Source organism: Eptesicus fuscus, chromosome 4 (genome assembly GCF_027574615.1).
Source record: "Eptesicus fuscus isolate TK198812 chromosome 4, DD_ASM_mEF_20220401, whole genome shotgun sequence".
Classification (NCBI taxonomy): domain Eukaryota; kingdom Metazoa; phylum Chordata; class Mammalia; order Chiroptera; family Vespertilionidae; genus Eptesicus; species Eptesicus fuscus.
Window position 1 is genome coordinate 223,680 of NC_072476.1, and position 21,025 is coordinate 244,704.

Consider the following 21,025-nt stretch of genomic DNA (forward strand, 5'->3'; position numbering starts at 1 on the left):
TGATCATTTCCCCGGCCTCACTGTGGTCCTGGTCCTGTGTAGTGCCTGGCCCAAACCCTCACTGGACTACAGAGGGGCCCAACTCAGCAGCCTCGAGTAATACTGAAGGCCATGTTATTTCCTGGACAGTTCTTTTTCTGGTTCAGAAGCAAATGTTCCTCCCAGATTAACTTGGTCATAAACTCTGAGAAAGAAGACACCTACTAAAAGGGTTCCCAGTAACTAACTGGGCTCAAATTATAAAAAGCAGAGTCCAGCAGCCATTGCTAAACAGGCCTCTCACACAAGCCATGCTTTAGGGAGAAGATTGCACTGTTTCTGCTAACCCTTATAAAGGAGTTCCTGGAATCCTATTTCAGCCCATAGCACTGAGGCTTTCCCCATCCAACTGGAGCTGTGTAGCCCCCACCAACCAGACCAGCCCTGTTCTTGACCAATCAGGGCAGTGCTTTTTGGACCAATCAAATGATAAGGATTTGGATCCCTCATTTGCATGAGGATAGACCAATTAGGGACTAGGATCTGGGACTTCTGTCTATAGAAGCCCCTCTGACTCTAAGAGCTCACTTTCCCTTTACACAGAAGGCTGAGTGTCCCCAGCTGAGTTGAAACACCAAAGATGTCTCACCTGAGCAGTGCAGAGCAGACGGGTGCAGAGCAGAGCTGTCTAGCCAGAAAGGGGCCTGGCCCCAGGGCGCCCCACAGCTATGCTGCATCACAATTGTTTTGCACTGAATGAAGTTTCCTTCTGCACTGCACCCCCAAGGACCATCACGTTGACAGTCGACCATGACCATGGACCATCGGTTGACAGCCCTTTGGGATCTTCAGCTGGGCATCTTATTGTTTGTTTTAGGTTCCCCCAAAGAATATTTGGAAACATTCATCTTTCCAGTTCTGCTTCCCGGTATAGCGAGCCTGCTTCACCAGGCAAAGAAAGAAAAATGTTTTGAGGTCAGTGGTTTTATTTCTTTACTAGAGGCCCAGTGCACAACATTCATGCACTGGAAGGGGGATGGGGTACACCCTCTCACCGTCTGGGACCCATGGGGGGATGTCTGACTGCCGGCTTAGGCCCGCCCGGCTCAAGTAATCCTGACATCAGACATCCCCCGATGGGTCCTTAGCGCTGCCACTGAGGCGAGAGAGGATCCCGCCACCGCTGCTGAACTTGCCAGTCATGAGCCCGGCTTCTGACTGAGTGGCGCTCCCTCTGTAGGAGCACACTGACCACCAGGGGGCAGCTCCTGCATTGAGCATCTGCTCCCTGGTGGTCAGTGCTTGTCATAGCGACCGGTTGTTCCACCATTCAGTCAATTTGCATATTAGCCTTTTATTATATACGATTTCTAAATATTCATTTTTATCATATGATAACTCATTACCTCAGTACCATCAAGTGGTTGTTCTCAAAATGACCCTTTGAGAGTGAGAGCCTGTGTTTGGGGTCACTCAGCTCTAGCCCTGGCATGGAGTTGTGCACACACATGCCCTGCCCTCTGCTGGCCACTGGTTCTGGAGGGTTACTTGCCAGGTTTCTTGGGCCTGCTCTCCGGTTTGTTACTCCTTAGCTTTTCTCCCGCGCTGGATTCATCAGCCCACCTCTGGCCTCTCCCTCCTCCCCTTCATGCTAGATGCCATGCATGGACCTTGCTTCAGGAGAGGCCTGCCCAGCAAGCACTCATACACACTGGTCACTGTCCCACTGCAGCCAATCACCTTGTGAGTCGAGTCCCCATCCTGGCACAGCCCCACATGAATACCCTTAGAGACTCTCTCTTTTCTCCATGTGACAGGACACACTGGGTGGGTGTGTTCCCTGCACTTTTAGAATACTAGAGTTTTGGGTGACCCACATGGAAAGAATAAAAGAGCAACAACATTTAATATTGACCAAGCACTTGGCAAAACGATACTTTAAAAAAATGGCAGTAACCACAGTGCCAATCCAATCCGTTTGATGGCCCCAGGGTCTTTAAAGCACTCCCGGGAATGATGTCACCACGTGGTTGCCCCTCAGCACAGGCTCTCTGTATGACAAGAAGGGGATCCTGCACTGATGGGTTTGTAACCGAGGAGACAATACTTGGATATTATTCTAAAAGAAATGCTCAGTTCTGAGACACGGGTGAATTCAAAGGGAACCTCCATCCTGCCTCATTCCCCTGACTTGCCAACACAGACCGGGTCCGGACGGAACCAGGGAAGACCACCAGGAGCAGACCCCCCCGTTGACGAACAGCTGGGGGTGCTCTGCTCAGGGAGGGTAAACAGACTGCCCCAGGCCCGCGGGCTCCTTCCCCTGCAGGCTCACTGCCGCTGCGACGACAGTGCTGGGAGGAGTGCTGGGAGCCGTCTCCCTGAGCACTTGCCCACTGAGGTCCGCACTGGTCAGATCATCTCATTTTCCCTCCCAGCCCCCTCTAAGCCAGAGCCCCTTCACATCAATGCCCTTGTAGGGAGGAGGCCCCTGGAACTCAGGGAAGTTGAACATTACCTACAATAGCCTACCTCGTGAGTCACGAAGCACATCTTCAACCAAGGCCAGGTGATACTGGGGCCTGGGCTTTCGTCCCTCCCAAGTAATGGGCGGTGGAGGCTGTCCACGAGAAAATCCTGGGTTTACGTTCATAGCCATTTTCTGGAGGACAGATTGCGAGTTTTCTTAGGTAATAAAATCTAAACTGCTTTTAATTCTAATGTATTTTTCATTTGCTCATTTGGCTTTCCCTGACAACTTAAATCTTGTCCCCTACTCAAATTGACCTTCCTCTCCCCTGTGGTGGTAACAGGGGTTGAGTGTGGCCAGGTGAGTGGGAGTGAGGCTGGAGGCGAAGCACAGAGCCTCAGCCTGGCCTGCCATTGTCAGGTGGCCTTGCCTCTGGCTTTAGGACCTACTGCTAAATAAGGGAGACCTCACAAATCACATTTCAGGGAACTTTTATTTTAATCTTGCTATTGGCCAAAGTATGTTCAGTGTGCTGTTCCTTTCATTGGACCGCACAAAGGATGGAATGCAATAATTAAACAATAAAATGAGCACAAGCGAATAACTTTTGTTTGAATGTGTTTAAAAATATTTTAAAACAGATTAAATCATCCAAGTTCAGTTCTATTCAGCAAATGTTAATAAGCCCTACTGTGTGCTAATCACAGGGTCAGGCCTGGGACACGGAAGGGACAAAAATACAGCTCTGCCCTCAAGAAAACCAGCCTGGTAGTGAAGGATAATGGAGAACGAAGGTGGTTTTTAACTTTTTGTCCTCTGAAATAAGAACAGGTGTGGCAAAATGATGAGTGGCTCTAGTTGGAATTCACTTCTAGACCATGGGGCAGCTCTATTTAATTGCGTAGCGTTTATGCAAATGTACTTAGCTGTGATTCTTCTCATTTTTTTGTTTTATTTGTATTTTTTAATTTAATAAATCTTTATTGTTTAGATTATTACAATTGTTCCTCTTTTTGCCGCCCATAGCTCCCCTTCACCCGGTTCCCACCCCACCTTCTGCCCTTACCTCCACGCCACCGTCCTCATCCATAGGTGTACGATTTTTGTCCAGTCTCTTCCCGCACCCCCCACACCACTTTCCCCCGAAAAATTATCAATCCACTCCCTTTATATGCCCCTGATTCTATTATATTCACCAGTTTATTCTGTTCCTCAGATTTTTAATTCACTTGATTTTTAGGTTCACTTGTTGATAGATATGTATTTGTTGTTCATAATTTTTATCTTTACTTTTTTCTTCTTCAAGCATTTCATATAATACTGGTTTGGTGTTGATGAACTCCTCTAGCTTTTTATTATCTGTGAAGCTCTTTATCTGACCTTCAATTCTGAATGATAACTTTGCTGGGTAGAGTAATCTTGGTTGTAGGTTCTTGCTATTCATCACTTTGAATATTTCTTGCCACTCCCATCTGGCCTGCATAGTTTCTGTTGAGAAATCAGCTGACAATCATATGGGTGCTTCCTTGTAGGTAATTAACTGTTTTTCTCTTGCTGCTTTTAATATTCTCTCTTTGTCTTTTGCTCTTGGCATTTTAATTATGATGTGTCTTGGTGTGGTCCTCTCTGGATTCCTTTTGTTTGGGATTCTCTGCGCTTCCTGGACTTGTAAGTCTATTTCTTTCACCAGGTAGGGGAAGTTTTCAGTCATTATTTCTTCAAATAGGTTTTCAGTATCTTGCTCTCTCTCTTCTTCTGACACCCCCATAATTCTGATGTTAGTTCACTTGAAGTTGTCCCAGAGGCAACTTCTTACACTATCTTCAAATTTTTGGATTCTTTTTTCTTTTTGTTTTCCCAGTTGAGTGTTTTTTGCTTCTTTGTATTTCAAATCTTTGACTTGATTCTTGCATTCCACTAGTCTGCTGTTGGGTCTCATTTTTTATTTCAGTCAGTGTATGTTTAATTTCTAGTTGGTCCTTTTTCATATCCTCAAGGGTCTCATTAAATTTATCAGCCTTTTCTAGGAAATTCTTGAAAAACCTTATAACCATGGTTTTGAACTCTATCTCCAGTCGTGTGTTTTCCTCCATTTCTTTTGTTTGTGATCTGTTTCTTTGTCTCCGCATTTTTGCTGCTTCCCTGAGTTGGTAGGGTGGCTTTGTGTGCTAGGTATCCTATATGGCCCAATGGGTCAGCCTCCCAGTTACCTGAGGTGGACACTCTTGGTGCACCCCTTTGTGGACTGTGTGTACAGCCTTGTTATAATTAAGTCTTGATTGTTGTTGGTGTCACTGGGAGGAGTTGACCTCCAGGCCAATTGGTTGTGAGGATCCGCAGTGTCTATAATGGAAGAACTGCTGCGCTGGAGACACACTTATGAGGCAGGACTTGTTTCAGTGGAGCTTTGGTGCTCACTGAGTCTGCCTCTTGAATGTGTCACTTATGAATGTGAGTAGTTGAAATCTGGTGTCGTCTCACACTGACCACTAGATACACTAGCTTCTGGATCTCCATTGAGCTGCAGGTCAGCTACTGTCTGAGGCTACCCAGTAGGAGCTACAGTGAGAACTACAGTTTTCTCCTCTTTGCTTGGGGTTTGGAGGATTTTGGAGCTGTCTGACCAGAGCTGCAGTTTGTTAGGTTAAGCTGCAATAGGGCAGGCCATTTATACACAAAAGTCACTGTGTGGAGCTTGGGTGGGTTTGTAGATTGTGTGAGGTGGGGTCTCAGGGAGTCACTAGGCTAGGACGTGGCAAACAGCGATGGCTACCAGTCAGCTGTCTCTGTGTTTGCGCATTTCCAAGTCCCCGTGTCCCACACCCCAGCACAGTAAACAATAATTGCTGAGTGCACCTCTGCAAGAAAGTCATCCTCGCTTTCTGACCCGATGACAGACAGTCCAGCTTCTCCCCGTAGGAGTTTGGGTCCCCAGCGTCTCCCCAGAAACTGGAGTTCAGAGTAATCGGTTGCTTGTCTCCCTTCAGGTTGAAAAATGCAGCGCACCCAGAAGCCCGCTGCCAGCCCGATTCGCGCGCCTTAAGCTTTTCAGCGCTTGTGCACGTCTCAATGCTCTTTTCTCTTTTCTTCTAGTTGTAGAACTTTCACTCAGCCAGCTTTCCCGTGGATCTGGGTGATAGACGTTTTGTCTTTTAGTTGTAGTTTTGAAATTATTGTGCGAGGCAGCAGTTTAGGTGTTTACCTATGTCACCATCTTGGGTTCTTCTGATTCTTCTCATTTATAACCCTTCCAGGAACACAAAAATCAGCTAAAGGGCAGTGTTTAAGATTTCACAATGAGCCTGGCTGGTGTGGCTCGGTGGTTGAGCTTCGACCCATGAACCAGGAGGTTATGATTCAATTCCCAGTCAGGGCACATGCCTGGGTTGCGGGTTGGGGGCTTGATCCCCACTGTGGGGTGAGCAGGAGGCAGTCAATCAGTGATTCTCTCTCACCATTGATGTTTCTATCTCTCCCTCTGCCTTCCTCTCTTAAACGAATACAAATATTTTTAAACAAAGATTTTTAAAAAAAGATTTTACATTGAGGGTTGCATATCTAATGTCTACCCATCAATAATTTTGTAACAAGGGGGTGGAAACAGTTTTAGCCTCTAGTCAATGGTAAAGTGCTTTAAAAGAATCAGAGAAATTTCTATTTGTATTGGAGATTAATGAGGGATCCTTGTGTCAACTCTTATTTCCTCTTTGACCTCCCACAGATGTGCTGCCTTTGGGACTAATGAAAATGGTGTGACCACCAGAGCTGCAGGGTACTTGCATGGGGCATTCAGGTTTAAATGATCAAGGAATGTAGAAAATGTGACTCATTCAAAGGGTTAAACTTGCAAGAATTAATAAACTTTAAAGACAGCCAGGCACACTGGAGTTCAAAATTGACTCTTCCCTTGCAGAACGCCCTAAGTAATCTCTGAGCCTGCTTCTTTGCCTATTAAAGGCATGACACAGGTGCTCCTGTGACTGGGAGGAAGAGAGGACATATTTAGTGATGCTCACGGCATCACAATGGGATGTAACTGTCCTGCCACAGTCCCTCCAGGCTGGGCTGGGCAGCTCAGTATTTTAATACTACACATAGGCAAGATGGGTGAATTACCATTAACTTATTTTATTTCCTGACTTAGGATTTCTTAACTAAATCCGATTCCCTCCTTTCCATACCTTCCCATCCTCGTCCAACCCCGGCATGTAGTCTTATGTTATGTTTGAAGGCTTATAATTATACTAGTGGCCCGGTGCACGAAATTCATGCACATTAAAAGGGAATTAATTAGAGGAAATATTTTAATATTGCTATTTCCCCTTTCCCTATAATAGAAGTGTTAGAGATGAAAGGAAATTAGTAAAATGTATATGAAAATAATATATGAATTTATTAATAAACTGGCCAGGGATGCAGGCAGGCAGCTTCGCCTCAGTGCTGGGCGGGGACGCACGCCAGCAGCACCACGTCCCAGGCCAGGGACACAGGCAGGCAGCGTCACGTCCCTGGCCCGGGGCGCACGCAGGCAGCATCACGTCAGCGCAGGGCGGGGACACAGGCAAGCAGCGTCATGTTAGCGCTGGGCAGGTCTGCGCGCCTCCGCTGGGGGCCGCCCCCGGGCTGGGTGGCCTCCAGGCCAGGCCACGTGGCAGGCCTACGCGCACCTCCACTGGCGCCTCCCTGGGCCGGGCCGTGCGGAGGCCCTCCTAGTGATGGCACTCCCTGTCCACCCGCTCCTGCTGTGCATGCCTCCTGCCGAGCAGTTGTGATGTTATGGTGTCCCAGACAATTTGCATATTCCTCTATTATTACATGGGATCACTGACATCTCAACATTTGTCAGACCCAAGTAGCGCTCCTGTTATCCAGATCTGCACTCAGACTTGCATTTTCTTGATTCACTTGTTCCTCACACCCTATGATTGGAAATACATGCTTAAACTGAATGATAACTGGCCAGAATTAATAACCCAGCCTTCTTATCTGTCTCCACAACTGGACTTCAAATGGCTATAATACAGCAGCATAATTCATTACTTATTGGGGCCATTTAAATTCTCTTGTGTGAGAGAACAAAAATGGTGGCATCAGTAAATGTTTGTATTCGCCACCTCCCACAACCACATCAAAATTACAACTAAAGTACAGAATAGCCATCATTCAGAACCATCTGATATCCAGATGAATGAAGTCTCACAACTAGATAAATACAGAAGAAAGTACACTGAAACCCATAGGAGGGGCAGAATGTGCTGTTTTTTTTTAAATTGGGAGGCCACCTGTGAGGAACAAGGGGGTCCCAGCTCAGGGTTCCAGTGTTGAAAAGAGAAGTCCTTGTAAATACAGGCTATAAAAACCAATGGGGATTGTGGCTGAGTGACACTAAGGCAGCCGGAGACCGAGGCAGTCTCTCTTAAAGGGCCAGTGCATGAACTTCCTGCTTCCTCTGAGTTCCATCGCCGGGTGACAGCAGTGGGGGAACCAGGGACATATGGACAGGAACTGGCATCAGGGAAGGAACTCTGGGGAAGCTTTCTCCCAGATGATCACAGAGGTCATTGTTCCTGTGATAGGACCTCCCCTCTCCCAGGGCTGACTGGCAGCCATATCTGAGTTTCCATTAGCATGCTCCAACCTATCAACAAAAGGCCCGAGACCCAGCACTAGCAGTAGTCTATCTTGCTTTTCAGAAGGGCCTCACCAGGGCATCTGCAAGCCCAATACAAGTAGCAGCCATCTGCAGATCCCTCTGTAGCTCTTGCCAGGTGGCCCAGGCAGTGGCTGACTTTGCACCTCCCAGGAGGCCACAGACCCAGTGCACCCGGTGGACAGATTCAGATCATAGCAGATTACAACTCTACAGATCCACAAGTGACACACTCAAGAGGCAGACTCAGTGAGCATCAAAGCCCCACTGAAGCAAGTCCTACTCCAAAGGGTTCTCTCCTGCACAGCAGCTCTTCCACTGTAGGCACAGCTGGTCCTCACAGCTAATTGGTCTGGAGGCCAGTTCCTCCCAGTGGTGCCAACAGCAATCAAGTCTCAACTACAACAAGACTGTGCACATAGCCCACATAGCTCCTAGAGTGCTCAGCTCAGGGGAATGGGGAGGCTGAGCCACTGGGCCCTACAGGACACCTACTACACAAAGCTACTCTACCAATTCCAGGAGACATAGCAGCTCTACCTAATGCATAGAAACAGGGAAGCAGACAAAATGTGGAGACAAAACATCACAAATGAAAGAAGTGGAAGCAAGCAAACTACTGGATACAGAGTTCAAAACGATGGTTATAAGGTTACCCAAGGCTCTTCATGAGACCATCAGAGGTCTTAATAAGAATGTCAAAGACATGAAAAAACAAACAAACAAACAAAAAACAGACAGAAATTAAGCATACACTGATTGAAATAAAGAATAATTTACAGTAATTCAAGAGTAGAGTAGAGTAGAGTAGAGTAGAGGATTCCGAGAATCAAATCAACAATTTGGAATATGAGGAAGCAGAAAACACCCAAGCAGAAGAACAAAAAGAAAAACGAATCTAAAAATATGAAGATAGTGTAAGGAGTCTCTGGAACAACTTCTGATGTACCAACATTCACATCATGGGGGTGACAGAATGAGAAGAGAGAGAGCAAGATATTGAAAACCTGTTTGAAGAAATAATGACAGAAAACTTCCCCTACCTGGTGAAAGAAATAGACTTACAAGACCAGGAAGTGCAGAGAGTCCCAAACAAGAGGAATCCAAAGAGGACCACACCAAGACACATCATAATTAAAATGCCAAGAGCAAAAGACAGAGAATCTTAAAAACAGCAAGAGAAAAGCAGTTAGTAACCTACAAGGTAGAGCCCATATGACTGTCAGCTGATTTCTGAACAGAAACTTTGCAGGCCAGAAGGGAGTGGCAAGAAATATTCAAAGTGATGAAAAGCAAGGACCTACAACCAAGATTACCCAGCAAAGCTATCATTCAGAATTGAAGGTCAGATAAAGAGCTTCACAGACAAGAAAAAGCTAGAAGAGTTCACCACCACCAAACCAGTATTACATGAAATGTTGAAGGGTATTTTTTAAGAAGAGGAAGAAGAAGGAGAAGAAGAAAAGATAAAAAATATGAATAATAAAATGGTGGTAAATACATATCAACAATTGAATCTAAAAATAAAAAAAAACAAACAAGGAATCTAATGAACAAAGTAAACTGAATAAAATAGAATCAGAGGCATGCAAACGTGGAACAGACTGACGAATCTCAGAAGGAAGGGGGGAGGGGAAGAGATTAGCTGTGAACACAGTATAGTGGTGAAGACCTGGGGCAGGGTGGGAACTTGGTAGAGGGGGACAAAAAGGGATGGGGAAGGGGGAAATCTCTAATACTCTGTACAATAAAGATTTTTAAAGAAAAAAAATAAAGAAAAAATTTGTAACAGAGAACGTACCAGAGATGTCACATTCAAATACAAATCTTGTTTAATTAAGATAAACTCACAATTAAGAAACAAGGACTGCATTTCACATTTGGTTATGCTGCCCACAGAATCCTTCCAGAAAACTTCCCTTGTACATGCTCTATGGCTAGTGGAATCTCAGACTCACAGGTAATAAGAATGCTACTCCGGACAGAGCAGGAACATTGCAGACTGGGGGTCTCAGAGCAGGGAGGACAGCCAATTGTACACCTACTGCAGGAAAGCATGGCAGAGGCAAACTGGAGGCCTTTGTTCTTGGGATGGGAAAGGACAATAACACAATTCAAATATTTCCGTAACACTGAGACGGCCGGAGTATGACTAGGGGCTCTGGGAAGCCTCTCACAGTTAGTTCACCAAGCACTAGTATCATGTAGCTTTAGGTGTTGTTTTTAAACCACACAATAAAGAAAAACTTTTTTTTACTAAATAAATAAATAATTTATTGAAAGCGTTTATATTAAGTTACTAAAGAATAATTGCTCATTTGTATTTACCCTTCTAGCCATTTTTTTCGTGCCCTCCTTATATTGTTTTGTGATATGACAGAGCCCCAATAGTACATAGGAGGACCCACTAAATATTTGTTGGATAAGTGAATGAATATGGTTCCTTAAAAGTAAAGTCAGGATCTACTTTCAAGATAGCAGTTAAGTTATGAGAACACTTGTCAGTTTGCCATGGCGATTACATACGAGGCAACTTCCTGCCTGTCCCTGCAGTGTCCGGATTGGAAGTAAGCTGCGCAGGTCTGTTGGAGTGAGAGCAGAGAAAGGAGAAAGTCCTCGGGATTGAGGCTGGAACTCAAGAACAATCGTTTCCAGCACTTTTGGGCCCTCTCCCAGCCCTGCGCCCGCAGGCACCCATGGAATTCCCCGGGGTCCTCCGGTGGGTGCTTTTCTTGCCACCATACAGAAGGGGCTACGCAGCCCCAAGGCTGAGCAAGCCATGGTTCACAGCAAGCAGCCTGGTTCCTGAGTCCAGAAGTTTGATCGCTAGACCATGTTGCAGGTTGGCCTATGGGCTTGCCAAAAGCAGAGACCAGATTCTGACTGGAAAGGGGTCTGGAGGCTGTGCAGGAGAGGAGTGAGAAGCTAGGCAGCTCTGGGGCAGTCCCCAGGCCAGACCCTCTGCAGGCACCTGGGGGAAGCCCTTCATTTAGGTTGTCCTATAAGTACATGACACTCCAAAGAGATAAGGGAATAAAGCAGTGGGACGGGGGGGAGGCACTGCCTGACTACTATGCTGTAGAGCACGTGGCCAGGTGTGCACATGCCTGGCGAGTGTGTTTGTGTCTGCACACATGCACGAGAGGGGCTTGGGCAAGACCTGGCCTTAGAATCAGCTCCACCATGAACACACTGTGGTTTTCATTTTGATTCATTTAATAACCTGATTTTTTAGTTTATGTCATTTTTAATTTGTCATTTTAATATTATAAATTGGATTCCAACTAGTTTCATAAAGATCCTAATCAAATACAGGGTGTCCCCCAAAAATGTAAACACACTTTAACAGCTGATAAGCTCAATTTTGAAAATGAAATTTATTTTTTTTCTGATGCACCATTCCCAGAGGTACTGCAATACCGGGTCGATGAGTGGACGGAGTAAGTTCCTATTCCATCTCCCTATTCCAAAAATACATTTAATATAATGGACTTGGAGAGAGGATGTATCAGATATCCTATCTAATAATAGACAAATATGCAAATTGACCATACATCTGACACACCCACAGGTCACGCCCACCATCCAATCAGAGTGAGTATGCAAATTAACCCAAACCAAGATGGCTACAGCCACAGAGAGCAAGCTTTCCTAGGTAACAGAAGAAGCCAAGCTTTCCGCCTGCCCTGGCCAGGCCTAAGCCTCCACTCAAGCTACAAAGTTTCAATTATAGAAGGTAAACAAATTCAAACAAATGGCGGCAGAATGGAGCTTGAGAGAGCAGGCCAGGGTTGCCACCGGCAACAGGGGAAGCAAAGCTTTCCACACACCCTGGCCGGGCCCACCCACTTAAGGCAACAAAGTTTCAATTATAACCCCAACAGAAATGGCTGCTGGCCTCCTCGGAGGGAGCCCCAGGCTTGGCTCCGCTCCAGGCTACAAAGTTTCAATTGTAGAAGGAAAATAAATTCCAGATACCAGGGCCTCCGCTTGGGTTGCCAGGGGGCATGGCTGGCCTGCAAACCACCACAGGCCCCTCACTCAGGCTGCCCCACACCCGAAGGGAACCCCCACCTGATCCGGGACGCCCTTCAGGGCAAACCAGCTGGCTCCCACCCCTGTATCAGGCCTCTATCCTATCTAATAAAAGAGTAATATGCAGATTGATCATCACTGCAACACACAATATAGCTGCCCCCATGTGATCAAAGATCCTGCCCCCATGTGGACACAAGATGGCCACCACAAGATGGCCAGCAGGAGAGGGCAGTTGGGAGGCACCCGGCCTGCAAGGGAGGGCAGTTGGAGGTGATCAACCCTGCAGGAGAGGGCAGTTGGGAGGCACCCGGCCTGCAAGGGAGGGCAGTTGGAGGTGATCAACCCTGCAGGAGAGGGCAGTTAGGGGTGACCAGGCCAGCAGAGGAGGGAAGTTGGGGGCAAACAGGCTGGCAGCAGAGTGGTTAGGGGGTGATCAGGCTGGCAGGCAGAAGCGGTTAGGGGCAATCAGGAAGGCAGGCAGGCAAGCAGTTGGGAGCCAGCAGTCCTGGATTGTGAGAGGGATGTCTGACTGCCTGTTTAGGCATCCGACTGCCCACCGGGATCGGGCCTAAACGGGCAGTCGGACATCCCTCGAGGGGTCCCATATTGGAGAGGATACAGGCTGGACTGAGGGACAACCCCCCTCCGTGCATGAATTTCGTGCACCGGGCCTCTAGTTAAACTGATAAGAACAGATACTACACTTGATCTTAACCAAAAGGCCGAGAAGTGATGAAATGTACTTTAATAAACACTGCCTTTATAAGTATTCAAAGGGTGCATAAACATGTTTGGAGGGACACTCTATAGTTTGCTTATTATTAGACTAGTGGCCCCGTCCATGAAATTCAGCCCGGCCTGCACCCTTTCCAATTTGGGACCCCTCAGGGGATGTCTGGCTGCAGGATTGGGCCTAAACAGGCAGTCAGACATCCCTCTTACAATCCAGGACCTCTGGCTCCTAACCGTTTCTACCTGCCAGCCTGATTTCCCCCTAACTGCTCCCCTGCCAGCCTGATTGACACCTAACTGCTCCTCTGCTGGCCCAATCGCTCACAACTGCCCTCCCATGCTGGCCCAACTGCCCTTCCCTGCCAGCCCGATCGCCCATAGCTGCCCTTCCCTGCTGGCCTGATTGCCCACAGCTGCCCTCCCCTGCCATGACCCGCCTTCTCTGCCAGGACCCCCAAGCCTCACCATGTGGAGTGGCTGCCGGGCCCTGCCTATGCTGTGCGCACAGCCATCTTGTGGCGATCACCTTGTGATGGCCATCTTGTGGCGGCCACCTTGTAACAACATTTTGTGAGGGCGCGAGGGCCACCTAGGTTTTTAGTATAGATCAGTGATGGCGAACCTATGACACGTGTGTCAGCACTGATACGCGTAGCCATTTCTGATGACACGTGGCCGCATGCCGAGGATGAAACATTTGCTGCTCCTGAGGATGAAACATTTGCGACTAGAGTCTTGGAGTTAGTTTTTTCCTCAAAGTGACACACTACCCGAGTTATGCTCAGTTTTTTGGCGAAGTTTGACACACCGAGCTCAAAAGGTTGCCCATCGCTGGTATAGATAGTTAAATCTCATAAATGCTCAGGATAAAATTCAGCTTATTTAATTGTTCTATTCCTTAATTTTTGGAGGAGATCACAATTGAGAGACACCTCCCGCATGTGATTTCCATGAATCATCTCAGCCTTAGCACTAGAAGGAGGCCCTGTGCATTTCATGATATTGAGCAAGTGAAATAGATGTATTTCACCCTTTCCCAGATGGATGTTTGCAACGATGTGTGAGAAGATTTAAGTGGCATGTGTGTGGCATTGAAGTGAGAGCATCTATAAATGAAGCCAGTGGGCCTTTTAGTTGTGCTGTGAAACTAGCTGGGTGCTAGCAGTGTTTTGTATTTTGTTAAACAAATATATTCTGTGACCGATATAAAATAGAAAATGATTACTTCATACAAATAGCTGGTGGAAGTGTACAGGTAGGCCAGCTATATATCTGTACAGGCATTTCCTTTGTGTAGACCAAGCATGTCAAACTCAAAGGCTAACACAGGCCAAATAAACAAGGTATAAGTGTACGTGGGCTGCAAAAAAGCAAAAGCTTCAATTTTCATAGGTTTATTTCGATAGAGACATGCTGAATACAAAGGCCTGAAATAAATGAATCATCATTAACATAAAATAATAGAACATTTTAATAAAAATTTTTTCTTGAACTTTAAACTTATCAGACACTGAATAACTGCACAAATTAATAAGCATAACACAAATAAACCTATTTTTTTTGTTCTCTGAAAGCAAAATATTTCCTGTTGCACACACCAAACAAGTCAGTCCAAGACTAAAGATGTGGCCATCGGCTGCTATAACACTCCCTGCTAGTATTCATGGAGAGAAATGGTGTGCTGAGTGTAAGGCACCTAAGGGAAATGGATGCAACACGATTATAGTCATCAGCCATTAGTGAACATTGTAGTTGATTATTAATAATTATGTATAACAGGATATTGTAACAAGTTACAAAATTTGTATTAAAACTTTCTTACATACCTTATATTGGTAGGTCACAAAAATGTTCATTGTGAGCTACATGCGGCCCGTGGGCCACGAGTTTGACATGCTTGGTGTAGACTGACTTATGCAACATATAGACAGCTCTTTTCAAGTTTCCGGAACGACTCAGGACGGCCACATTCAGTGGCCTATTCCAGGGACAGAAAGGAAAGGGGGCCCGAAGCAGAGTGCACATGCAAGGGATGGGGGGTGGGGGTGGCCCTGCAGCAGCCACATCACGGGTTGGTTAGCCACCTGTTGGGACCCAAGCACTTTCTAGTGCCCTTCTTACTGTCCTAAGATGAAAAGCTGCAGTAACATTGCCTGTTTGCCAGTTGCCTAGTTGCTGTGTTGTTGTGTAACAAACTACATGAACATTCCGTGACTTCAGACAACAGTGACGTATTATCTCTATGGCTGACTGGGCAGCTCTGCTGTTGGTCTCATCTTGACTCACTCCTGTGGCTGCATTTAGCTGGTGACTGGGCAAGAGGGGAAGTTCAGTCGCCTCACTCCCGTGTCGGGCCTTGGTGCTGGCTCTTGGCTGAGTCTCACAGGTCTCCACGTGCCCTTGTCCTGCCGAGGCCAGACCTATGCCTTCACAGCCTGGTGGTTTCAGGCAGTCTTTCAGGAGGGCAATGGTGGCAGGGGAAGCCCTGGGATCCAGAACCCCAAAAGCATCACTTCCACAACAGTCCATTGGTCCAAACAGCTCTCAAGGCCAGCAGCCGACAAAGCACCTCTTCAGCGGGTGAGGTCTAGACTCCATCTAGAAGTAATAGCAAGGTCACATGTAAAGGGGCCAGGAGGTACAGTTAATCATGGGCCACCATCATCATCATCTATCTGTACAGCAACTTCAAAAATATGTACAGTGGTCATTTACATTTTAGTGGACTATCACATAAAAGAGAAATAAAATAAAAGTCAATATACATATGTATAAAACCCTAATATGTAAATAGACCGAAGAGCAGAACAACTGAACAACCAAACAATAGGTCGTTATGCCGTGTGCTGACAACCAGGGGGTGCACATGGAACATGGCGGGCGTCAGCCGGGGCAGAATGGTGCAGCAGGTGAGTGGGGGTGCCAGACCAAGGCGGGGCGCCGGTCGCTGTCATCAGGGCGAGACTCTGGTGGTTACTGAAAATTCTTTGCTCCCGCATACCAAGGCCCCGCCAGGCACTTGCACTCGCTGCCGGCGCCCTGTGCCAGCACTGATCGCTCGACACTATCAGAGAGTGTGAGCAGCGGCTCTTGGCCCTGATCGATCCTGAGGGCTTCCCCACCTCCTCCTGCTCCTGAGGGGCGATCGGGGCAGCTGTTGCTACTGGCATCCACTGACAGCACCAGCCCTGCTCACACCTGCTGCTGGCACCAGCCCCAGTCGCTCTGTGCTGTCAGCTTGTGGGAGCGGCAGCAGCAGGAGTGGGCTGCCAGCAGACAGGACCGGGTGCTGCGGCAGGAGGGGCTGGGTGGGGGCGCAGAGGATGGACCGAGACCCACCCCTGTGTCCACAGAAGCCTCGTGGCCCACAGTTCCTTTCAAGGTGCACGAATTTGTGCACTGGGTCCCTAATCGTTTATAATATTAGTGCCATGAATTTCCTTTTCTAAAGCTCAAGTAAAACTGCACGGGGAGGTATTTAATGGGCATTTGCTTGCACCAATGCACAGAATCACCGTGAACACAGCAACTACAAAAGGCAGGTTAAACCCCTCAGATACCGTCACTGATATTGTCCGTGGTGATGCGATTTTATGAAATGGTGAGAAACTTAGGTTCTGAATAAAATAAAGTATAGTTTTCTCTTGATCTACAAGGCAGTTGCTTTTTTGAAAAAATCCATGTATGTTAAAACAATGCAAAAAGACCTGTGTTCACGTGTTCAGTGGAGCTAGGTTTGTGGCTCAGATCATTAGGAATAAGTTTTTTACCTCGTAAATATCCAGAGGGATATTTGAGAATATTTTGGTGCCAGGACAGTGTTTTGCTGTGCGGTACTCTCCTGCCCACTGCAGGGTAGAGTAACTGGCTCAGACGTCTAAGCTCCTTCTGGGGGCCGGGGGAAACCTGTTTCCTTGCCTTTTCCAGCCACTGGAGGCCACCTGCATTCCTCGGCTCCTGGCCCTCTTTTATCTCAAGGTCAGCAATACAGTCACTTCCTCCTCTGCTTCCACTTTCACATCTTTTCTCTGAATTTGGCCCTCCTGCCTCCCCTATAAGGACCCTGTGATTACATCAGGGAGGGTTCCAAATTCAATAGTAGATTCAGTAAATTAAGGATGCTGGATTTCCCCATCTCAGCATCCTTAATTTAATCACATCTGCAAAGTTCCTTTGCCACGTAGGGTGACATATTCATGGAGCCTGGGATTAGGACATGGACATCTGTGGGGGCAATGATCAAGCCTACTATACCCAGAATATAGAAACTAAACAGAAAAACAGTCCAAGGGCCACAGGGCCAGGCAGCACTAAAACAAAATTGAGATAACAATAAAGGGACCCCGGGGAGGTGCACCACGGCACCAAGGAAGCGTGTGCACCAAGGAAGGCAGGTGGATTGTCTCCCGGCAGCACATGGGCTCAGTGCATGTCGTCAGAGTTTTCAGTAGAAACCCCCAGTCCAGCTGTTACCATACACTGTCCCAATTATTTTTTTTAAATGTTGGGGACTAGGTGAAAAAGGTGAAGGGATTAAGCAAAAAAAAAAAAAAACTACTTACAGACACAGACAACAATATAGTAATAAACTAAGGGAAAATGAGTGAGGGAAGTGGAAGAGGGGGAAGGGGAGATAAATTGTGATGGAAGGAGACTTGAGTGGGGGTGGTGAACACCCAATACAGATGATGTATAGTATAGTTGTGTATCCTGAAACCTGTGTAATTTGGTTACCTATGTCACCCCAATCCTATATAATAAAGAGGTAATATACAAATTGACCATCACTCCAACACACAAGATGGCCACCCCCATGTGGTCAAAGATGGCCACCCCCGTGTGGACACAAGATGGGCGCCACAAGATGGCCAGCAGGGGAGGGCAGTTGGGGGTGACCAGACCTGCAGGGCAGGGCAGTTGAGGGAGACCAGACCTGCAGGGGAGGGCAGTTAGGGTGAACAGGCAGGCAGGGGAGGGCAGTTAGGTGTCGATCAGGCTGTCAAGGGAGTGGTTAGGGGGTGATCAGGCTGGCAGGCAAAAGCCGTTAGGGGCAATCAGGCAGGCAGGCAGGCGAGTGGTTGGGAGCAAGCAGTCCCGTGGGATCGGGCCTAAATGGGCAGTCGGACATGCCTCGAGGGGTCCCAGATTGGAGAGGGTCCAGGCTGGGCTGAGGGACACACACCCCGCCCCCCATGCACGAAATTCGGGGAGGGTTCTAAATTCAATAGTAGATTCAATAATAAACAAATAAATGACTGTTGACAGTTTATTTCAAAAAGAAGAGTAAACTTAGCATGCCAACATCCTAGAGCAGTGGTCGGCAAACTCATTAGTCAACAGAGCCAAATATCAACAGTACATCGATTGAAATTTCTTTTGAGAGCCTAATTTTTTAAACTTAAACTATATAGGTAGGTACATTGTTATTAACTTAATTAGGGTACTCCGAAGCTGGCCTACGAGCCACACTCAAGGGACCAAAAGAGTTGCATGTGGCTCGAGAGCCGCAGTTTGCCGACCACTGGCCTAGTGAGCTAGGTCTCACCTGCTGGTGATCCTGGTTTGTGTTCTTCACTCTGACTTCCTGCCTTGGGCCCATCAGGACGACTTGAGGTCCCCTCACACCACATCTCTGGGAACACAGCTACCATAGTCCCCCTTATTTGAAGTTCTACGTTTCATGGCTTCAGTTACCTATGATCAACCACTGTCCAAAAGTATTAAATAGAAAATCCCTGAAATAAATAATTTATACGTTTTAAATTGTGTGCTGTTCTAAGGAGCTGTCCTGCTGGGATGTGAATTTAGAACCTAAATGTGAAATAGGCTCAGAGTGAAGGGCTGACTTATTTGTAAGAATCTACCATTACAAGTTACCATCTGAGTGATTAATTAATGGTAATTAATGACAATCGTAGAATAATATGCCAGACATTATTTCACATGTGATCTCATTTAAGTATCACAGCAACCATTTGAATTGATGATTTTATTGTCCCCATTTTGTGGATGAGGAAACTGAGGCCCAAGAATTACCCAAATTCACATGGCCAAAAAGAGGAAGGGCAAGAGTTTGAACCATGGAATCAGAGCCTGGCTCTCAGTAAGGCTGTTAGTGTTAAATACTTCCCTGAGGCCCTTGAAATTGCTGTCAGATCCAGTTTGTAAACCGCCCAGGAACACCTTATACGTTTATAGCCATGCTTCCTTTTCCCCCAGCAAGAGCAGCATTGATTGCTTCATTTCCTAGCTTGGTTGGGAGTTGAGGGTTGTATTATGCAAAAACGGGAAGGGGCTTTGTGACAGGGTTTGCTTTTCTGCTCTGAAGTTGTCCTCTAGCTTGTGGGGCATGACTTTGTGCCAGGTGGCTGTAGTAGCAGACTTTTAAAAATACATGTATGTGTTTTAATTGATATTTAGAGAGAGAGGAAGGGAGATGTTCCTTAGAAAGGAACATCATTGATAGGCTGCCTCCTGCCCCTTACTGGGGATTGAGCCGGTAACCCAGGCATGTGCCCTGACCAGGAATCAAACCAGTGACATCTTGGTTCCTGAGTCGATGCTCAGCCGCTGAGCTGCACTAGCTGGGCTGTAGTGGCAGTCTTGACTGACGCAGCCAAATAGGGAGAACATTACCATTTGGCCATGAATAGCATTTTAGTTGTTACACACAGCATCAGTTAACTTTTTACTACATAAGGAACTACCTCAAAAGTTAGTGCTTAACACAACAGTTTAGCTCTCTGTTCTATAAGGCAGCTATTTAGACTGGGCTCAGCTGGGCAGTTCTTCTGGCCCTGGCTACGCTCATTCCTGTGTCTGTGGTCAGGTACCAGGTAGGCTGGGTGCCGGCTGAGCTAGGATGACCTCAGCCCTATTCCACGACTTCTCATCCTGCACCAGTTAACCCTGGCTTGTTCTTCTGGTGTCTGGGAGGCTGGCGGATTCCAGTGATGTCTCAAGGCCACTGGAGCCTGGCATGTCGTCACTTTCACTGCATGGTATTGGCTAACGCCAGTCCCAGGCCAGCTCAGATTCAGGGAGTTAGGAAGTAGACTCCATGGAATGGGAAGAGCTGTGAAGTCGCTTCGCAAAGGGTGTGGAAGGAGGGTGGCAGTGGTGGTCCTTCTGCAGGTTACCGCAGATGCTGTTAGGAATAGTATGGCTTTAGCAGTGAGGGGCAGGCTTGATTCTGACTCCAGCCTATTGGCCCCAGGGAAGTTTCTTTCTGCAACACTCCCCTCTCCAGATGGGCAACGCTCCCCTGTCCGGATGGGCAGCGCTCCCCTGTCCGGATGGGCAGCTCTGCCCTGTCCGGATGGGCAGCTCTCCCCTCTCCGGATGGGCAGCTCTCCCCTGTCCGGATGGGCAGAGCTCCCCTCTCCGGATGGACAGAGCTCCCCTCTCCGGATGGGCAGAGCTCCCCTGTCCGGATGGACAGCTCTCCCCTCTCCGGATGGGCAGAGCTCCCCTCTCCGGATGGGCAGCTCTCCCCTGTCCGGATGGGCAGCTCTCCCCTCTCCGGATGGACAGAGCTCCCCTCTCCGGATGGGCAGCGCTCCCCTGTCCGGATGGGCAGCTCTCCCCTCTCCGGATGGGCAGCGCTCCCCTCTCCGGATGGGCAGCGCTCCCCTCTCCGGATGGACAGAGCTCCCCTCTCCGGATGGGCAGCTCTCCCCTGTCCGGATGGGCAGCGCTCCCCTCTCCGGATGGGCAGCTCTCCCCTCTCCGGATGGACAGAGCTCCCCTCTCCGGATGGGCAGAGCTCCCCTCTCCGGATGGGCAGAGCTCCCCTCTCCGGATGGACAGCTCTCCCCTCTCCGGATGGGCAGAGCTCCCCTGTCCGGATGGGCAGCTCTCCCCTGTCCGGATGGGCAGAGCTCCCCTCTCCAGATGGGCAGCTCTCCCCTCTCCGGATGGACAGAGCTCCCCTGTCCGGATGGGCAGCTCTCCCCTGTCCGGATGGGCAGAGCTCCCCTCTCCGGATGGACAGAGCTCCCCTCTCCGGATGGGCAGCTCTCCCCTGTCCGGATGGGCAGCGCTCCCCTCTCCGGATGGGCAGCTCTCCCCTCTCCGGATGGGCAGCTCTCCCCTCTCCGGATGGGCAGCTCTCCCCTCTCCGGATGGGCAGCTCTCCCCTCTCCGGATGGACAGCT

The 21,025-nt window shown here is 48.0% G+C and overlaps 1 protein-coding gene and 1 pseudogene across 1 annotated transcript in view; one reads left to right on the top strand and one right to left on the bottom strand.

Annotated features, from left to right (window-relative positions):
* Nucleotides 1-21,025, top strand: part of IQCK (IQ motif containing K) — a 113,862-nt gene that overhangs the window by 8,145 nt on the left and 84,692 nt on the right. The window contains exon 4 of the mRNA XM_054714376.1: nt 857-954. Within this exon, the coding sequence (XP_054570351.1) occupies nt 857-954 (98 nt within the window). The remainder of the gene's footprint in view (nt 1-856; nt 955-21,025) is intronic.
* On the bottom strand, nt 12,731-12,871 carry LOC114229140 (U2 spliceosomal RNA; annotated as a pseudogene).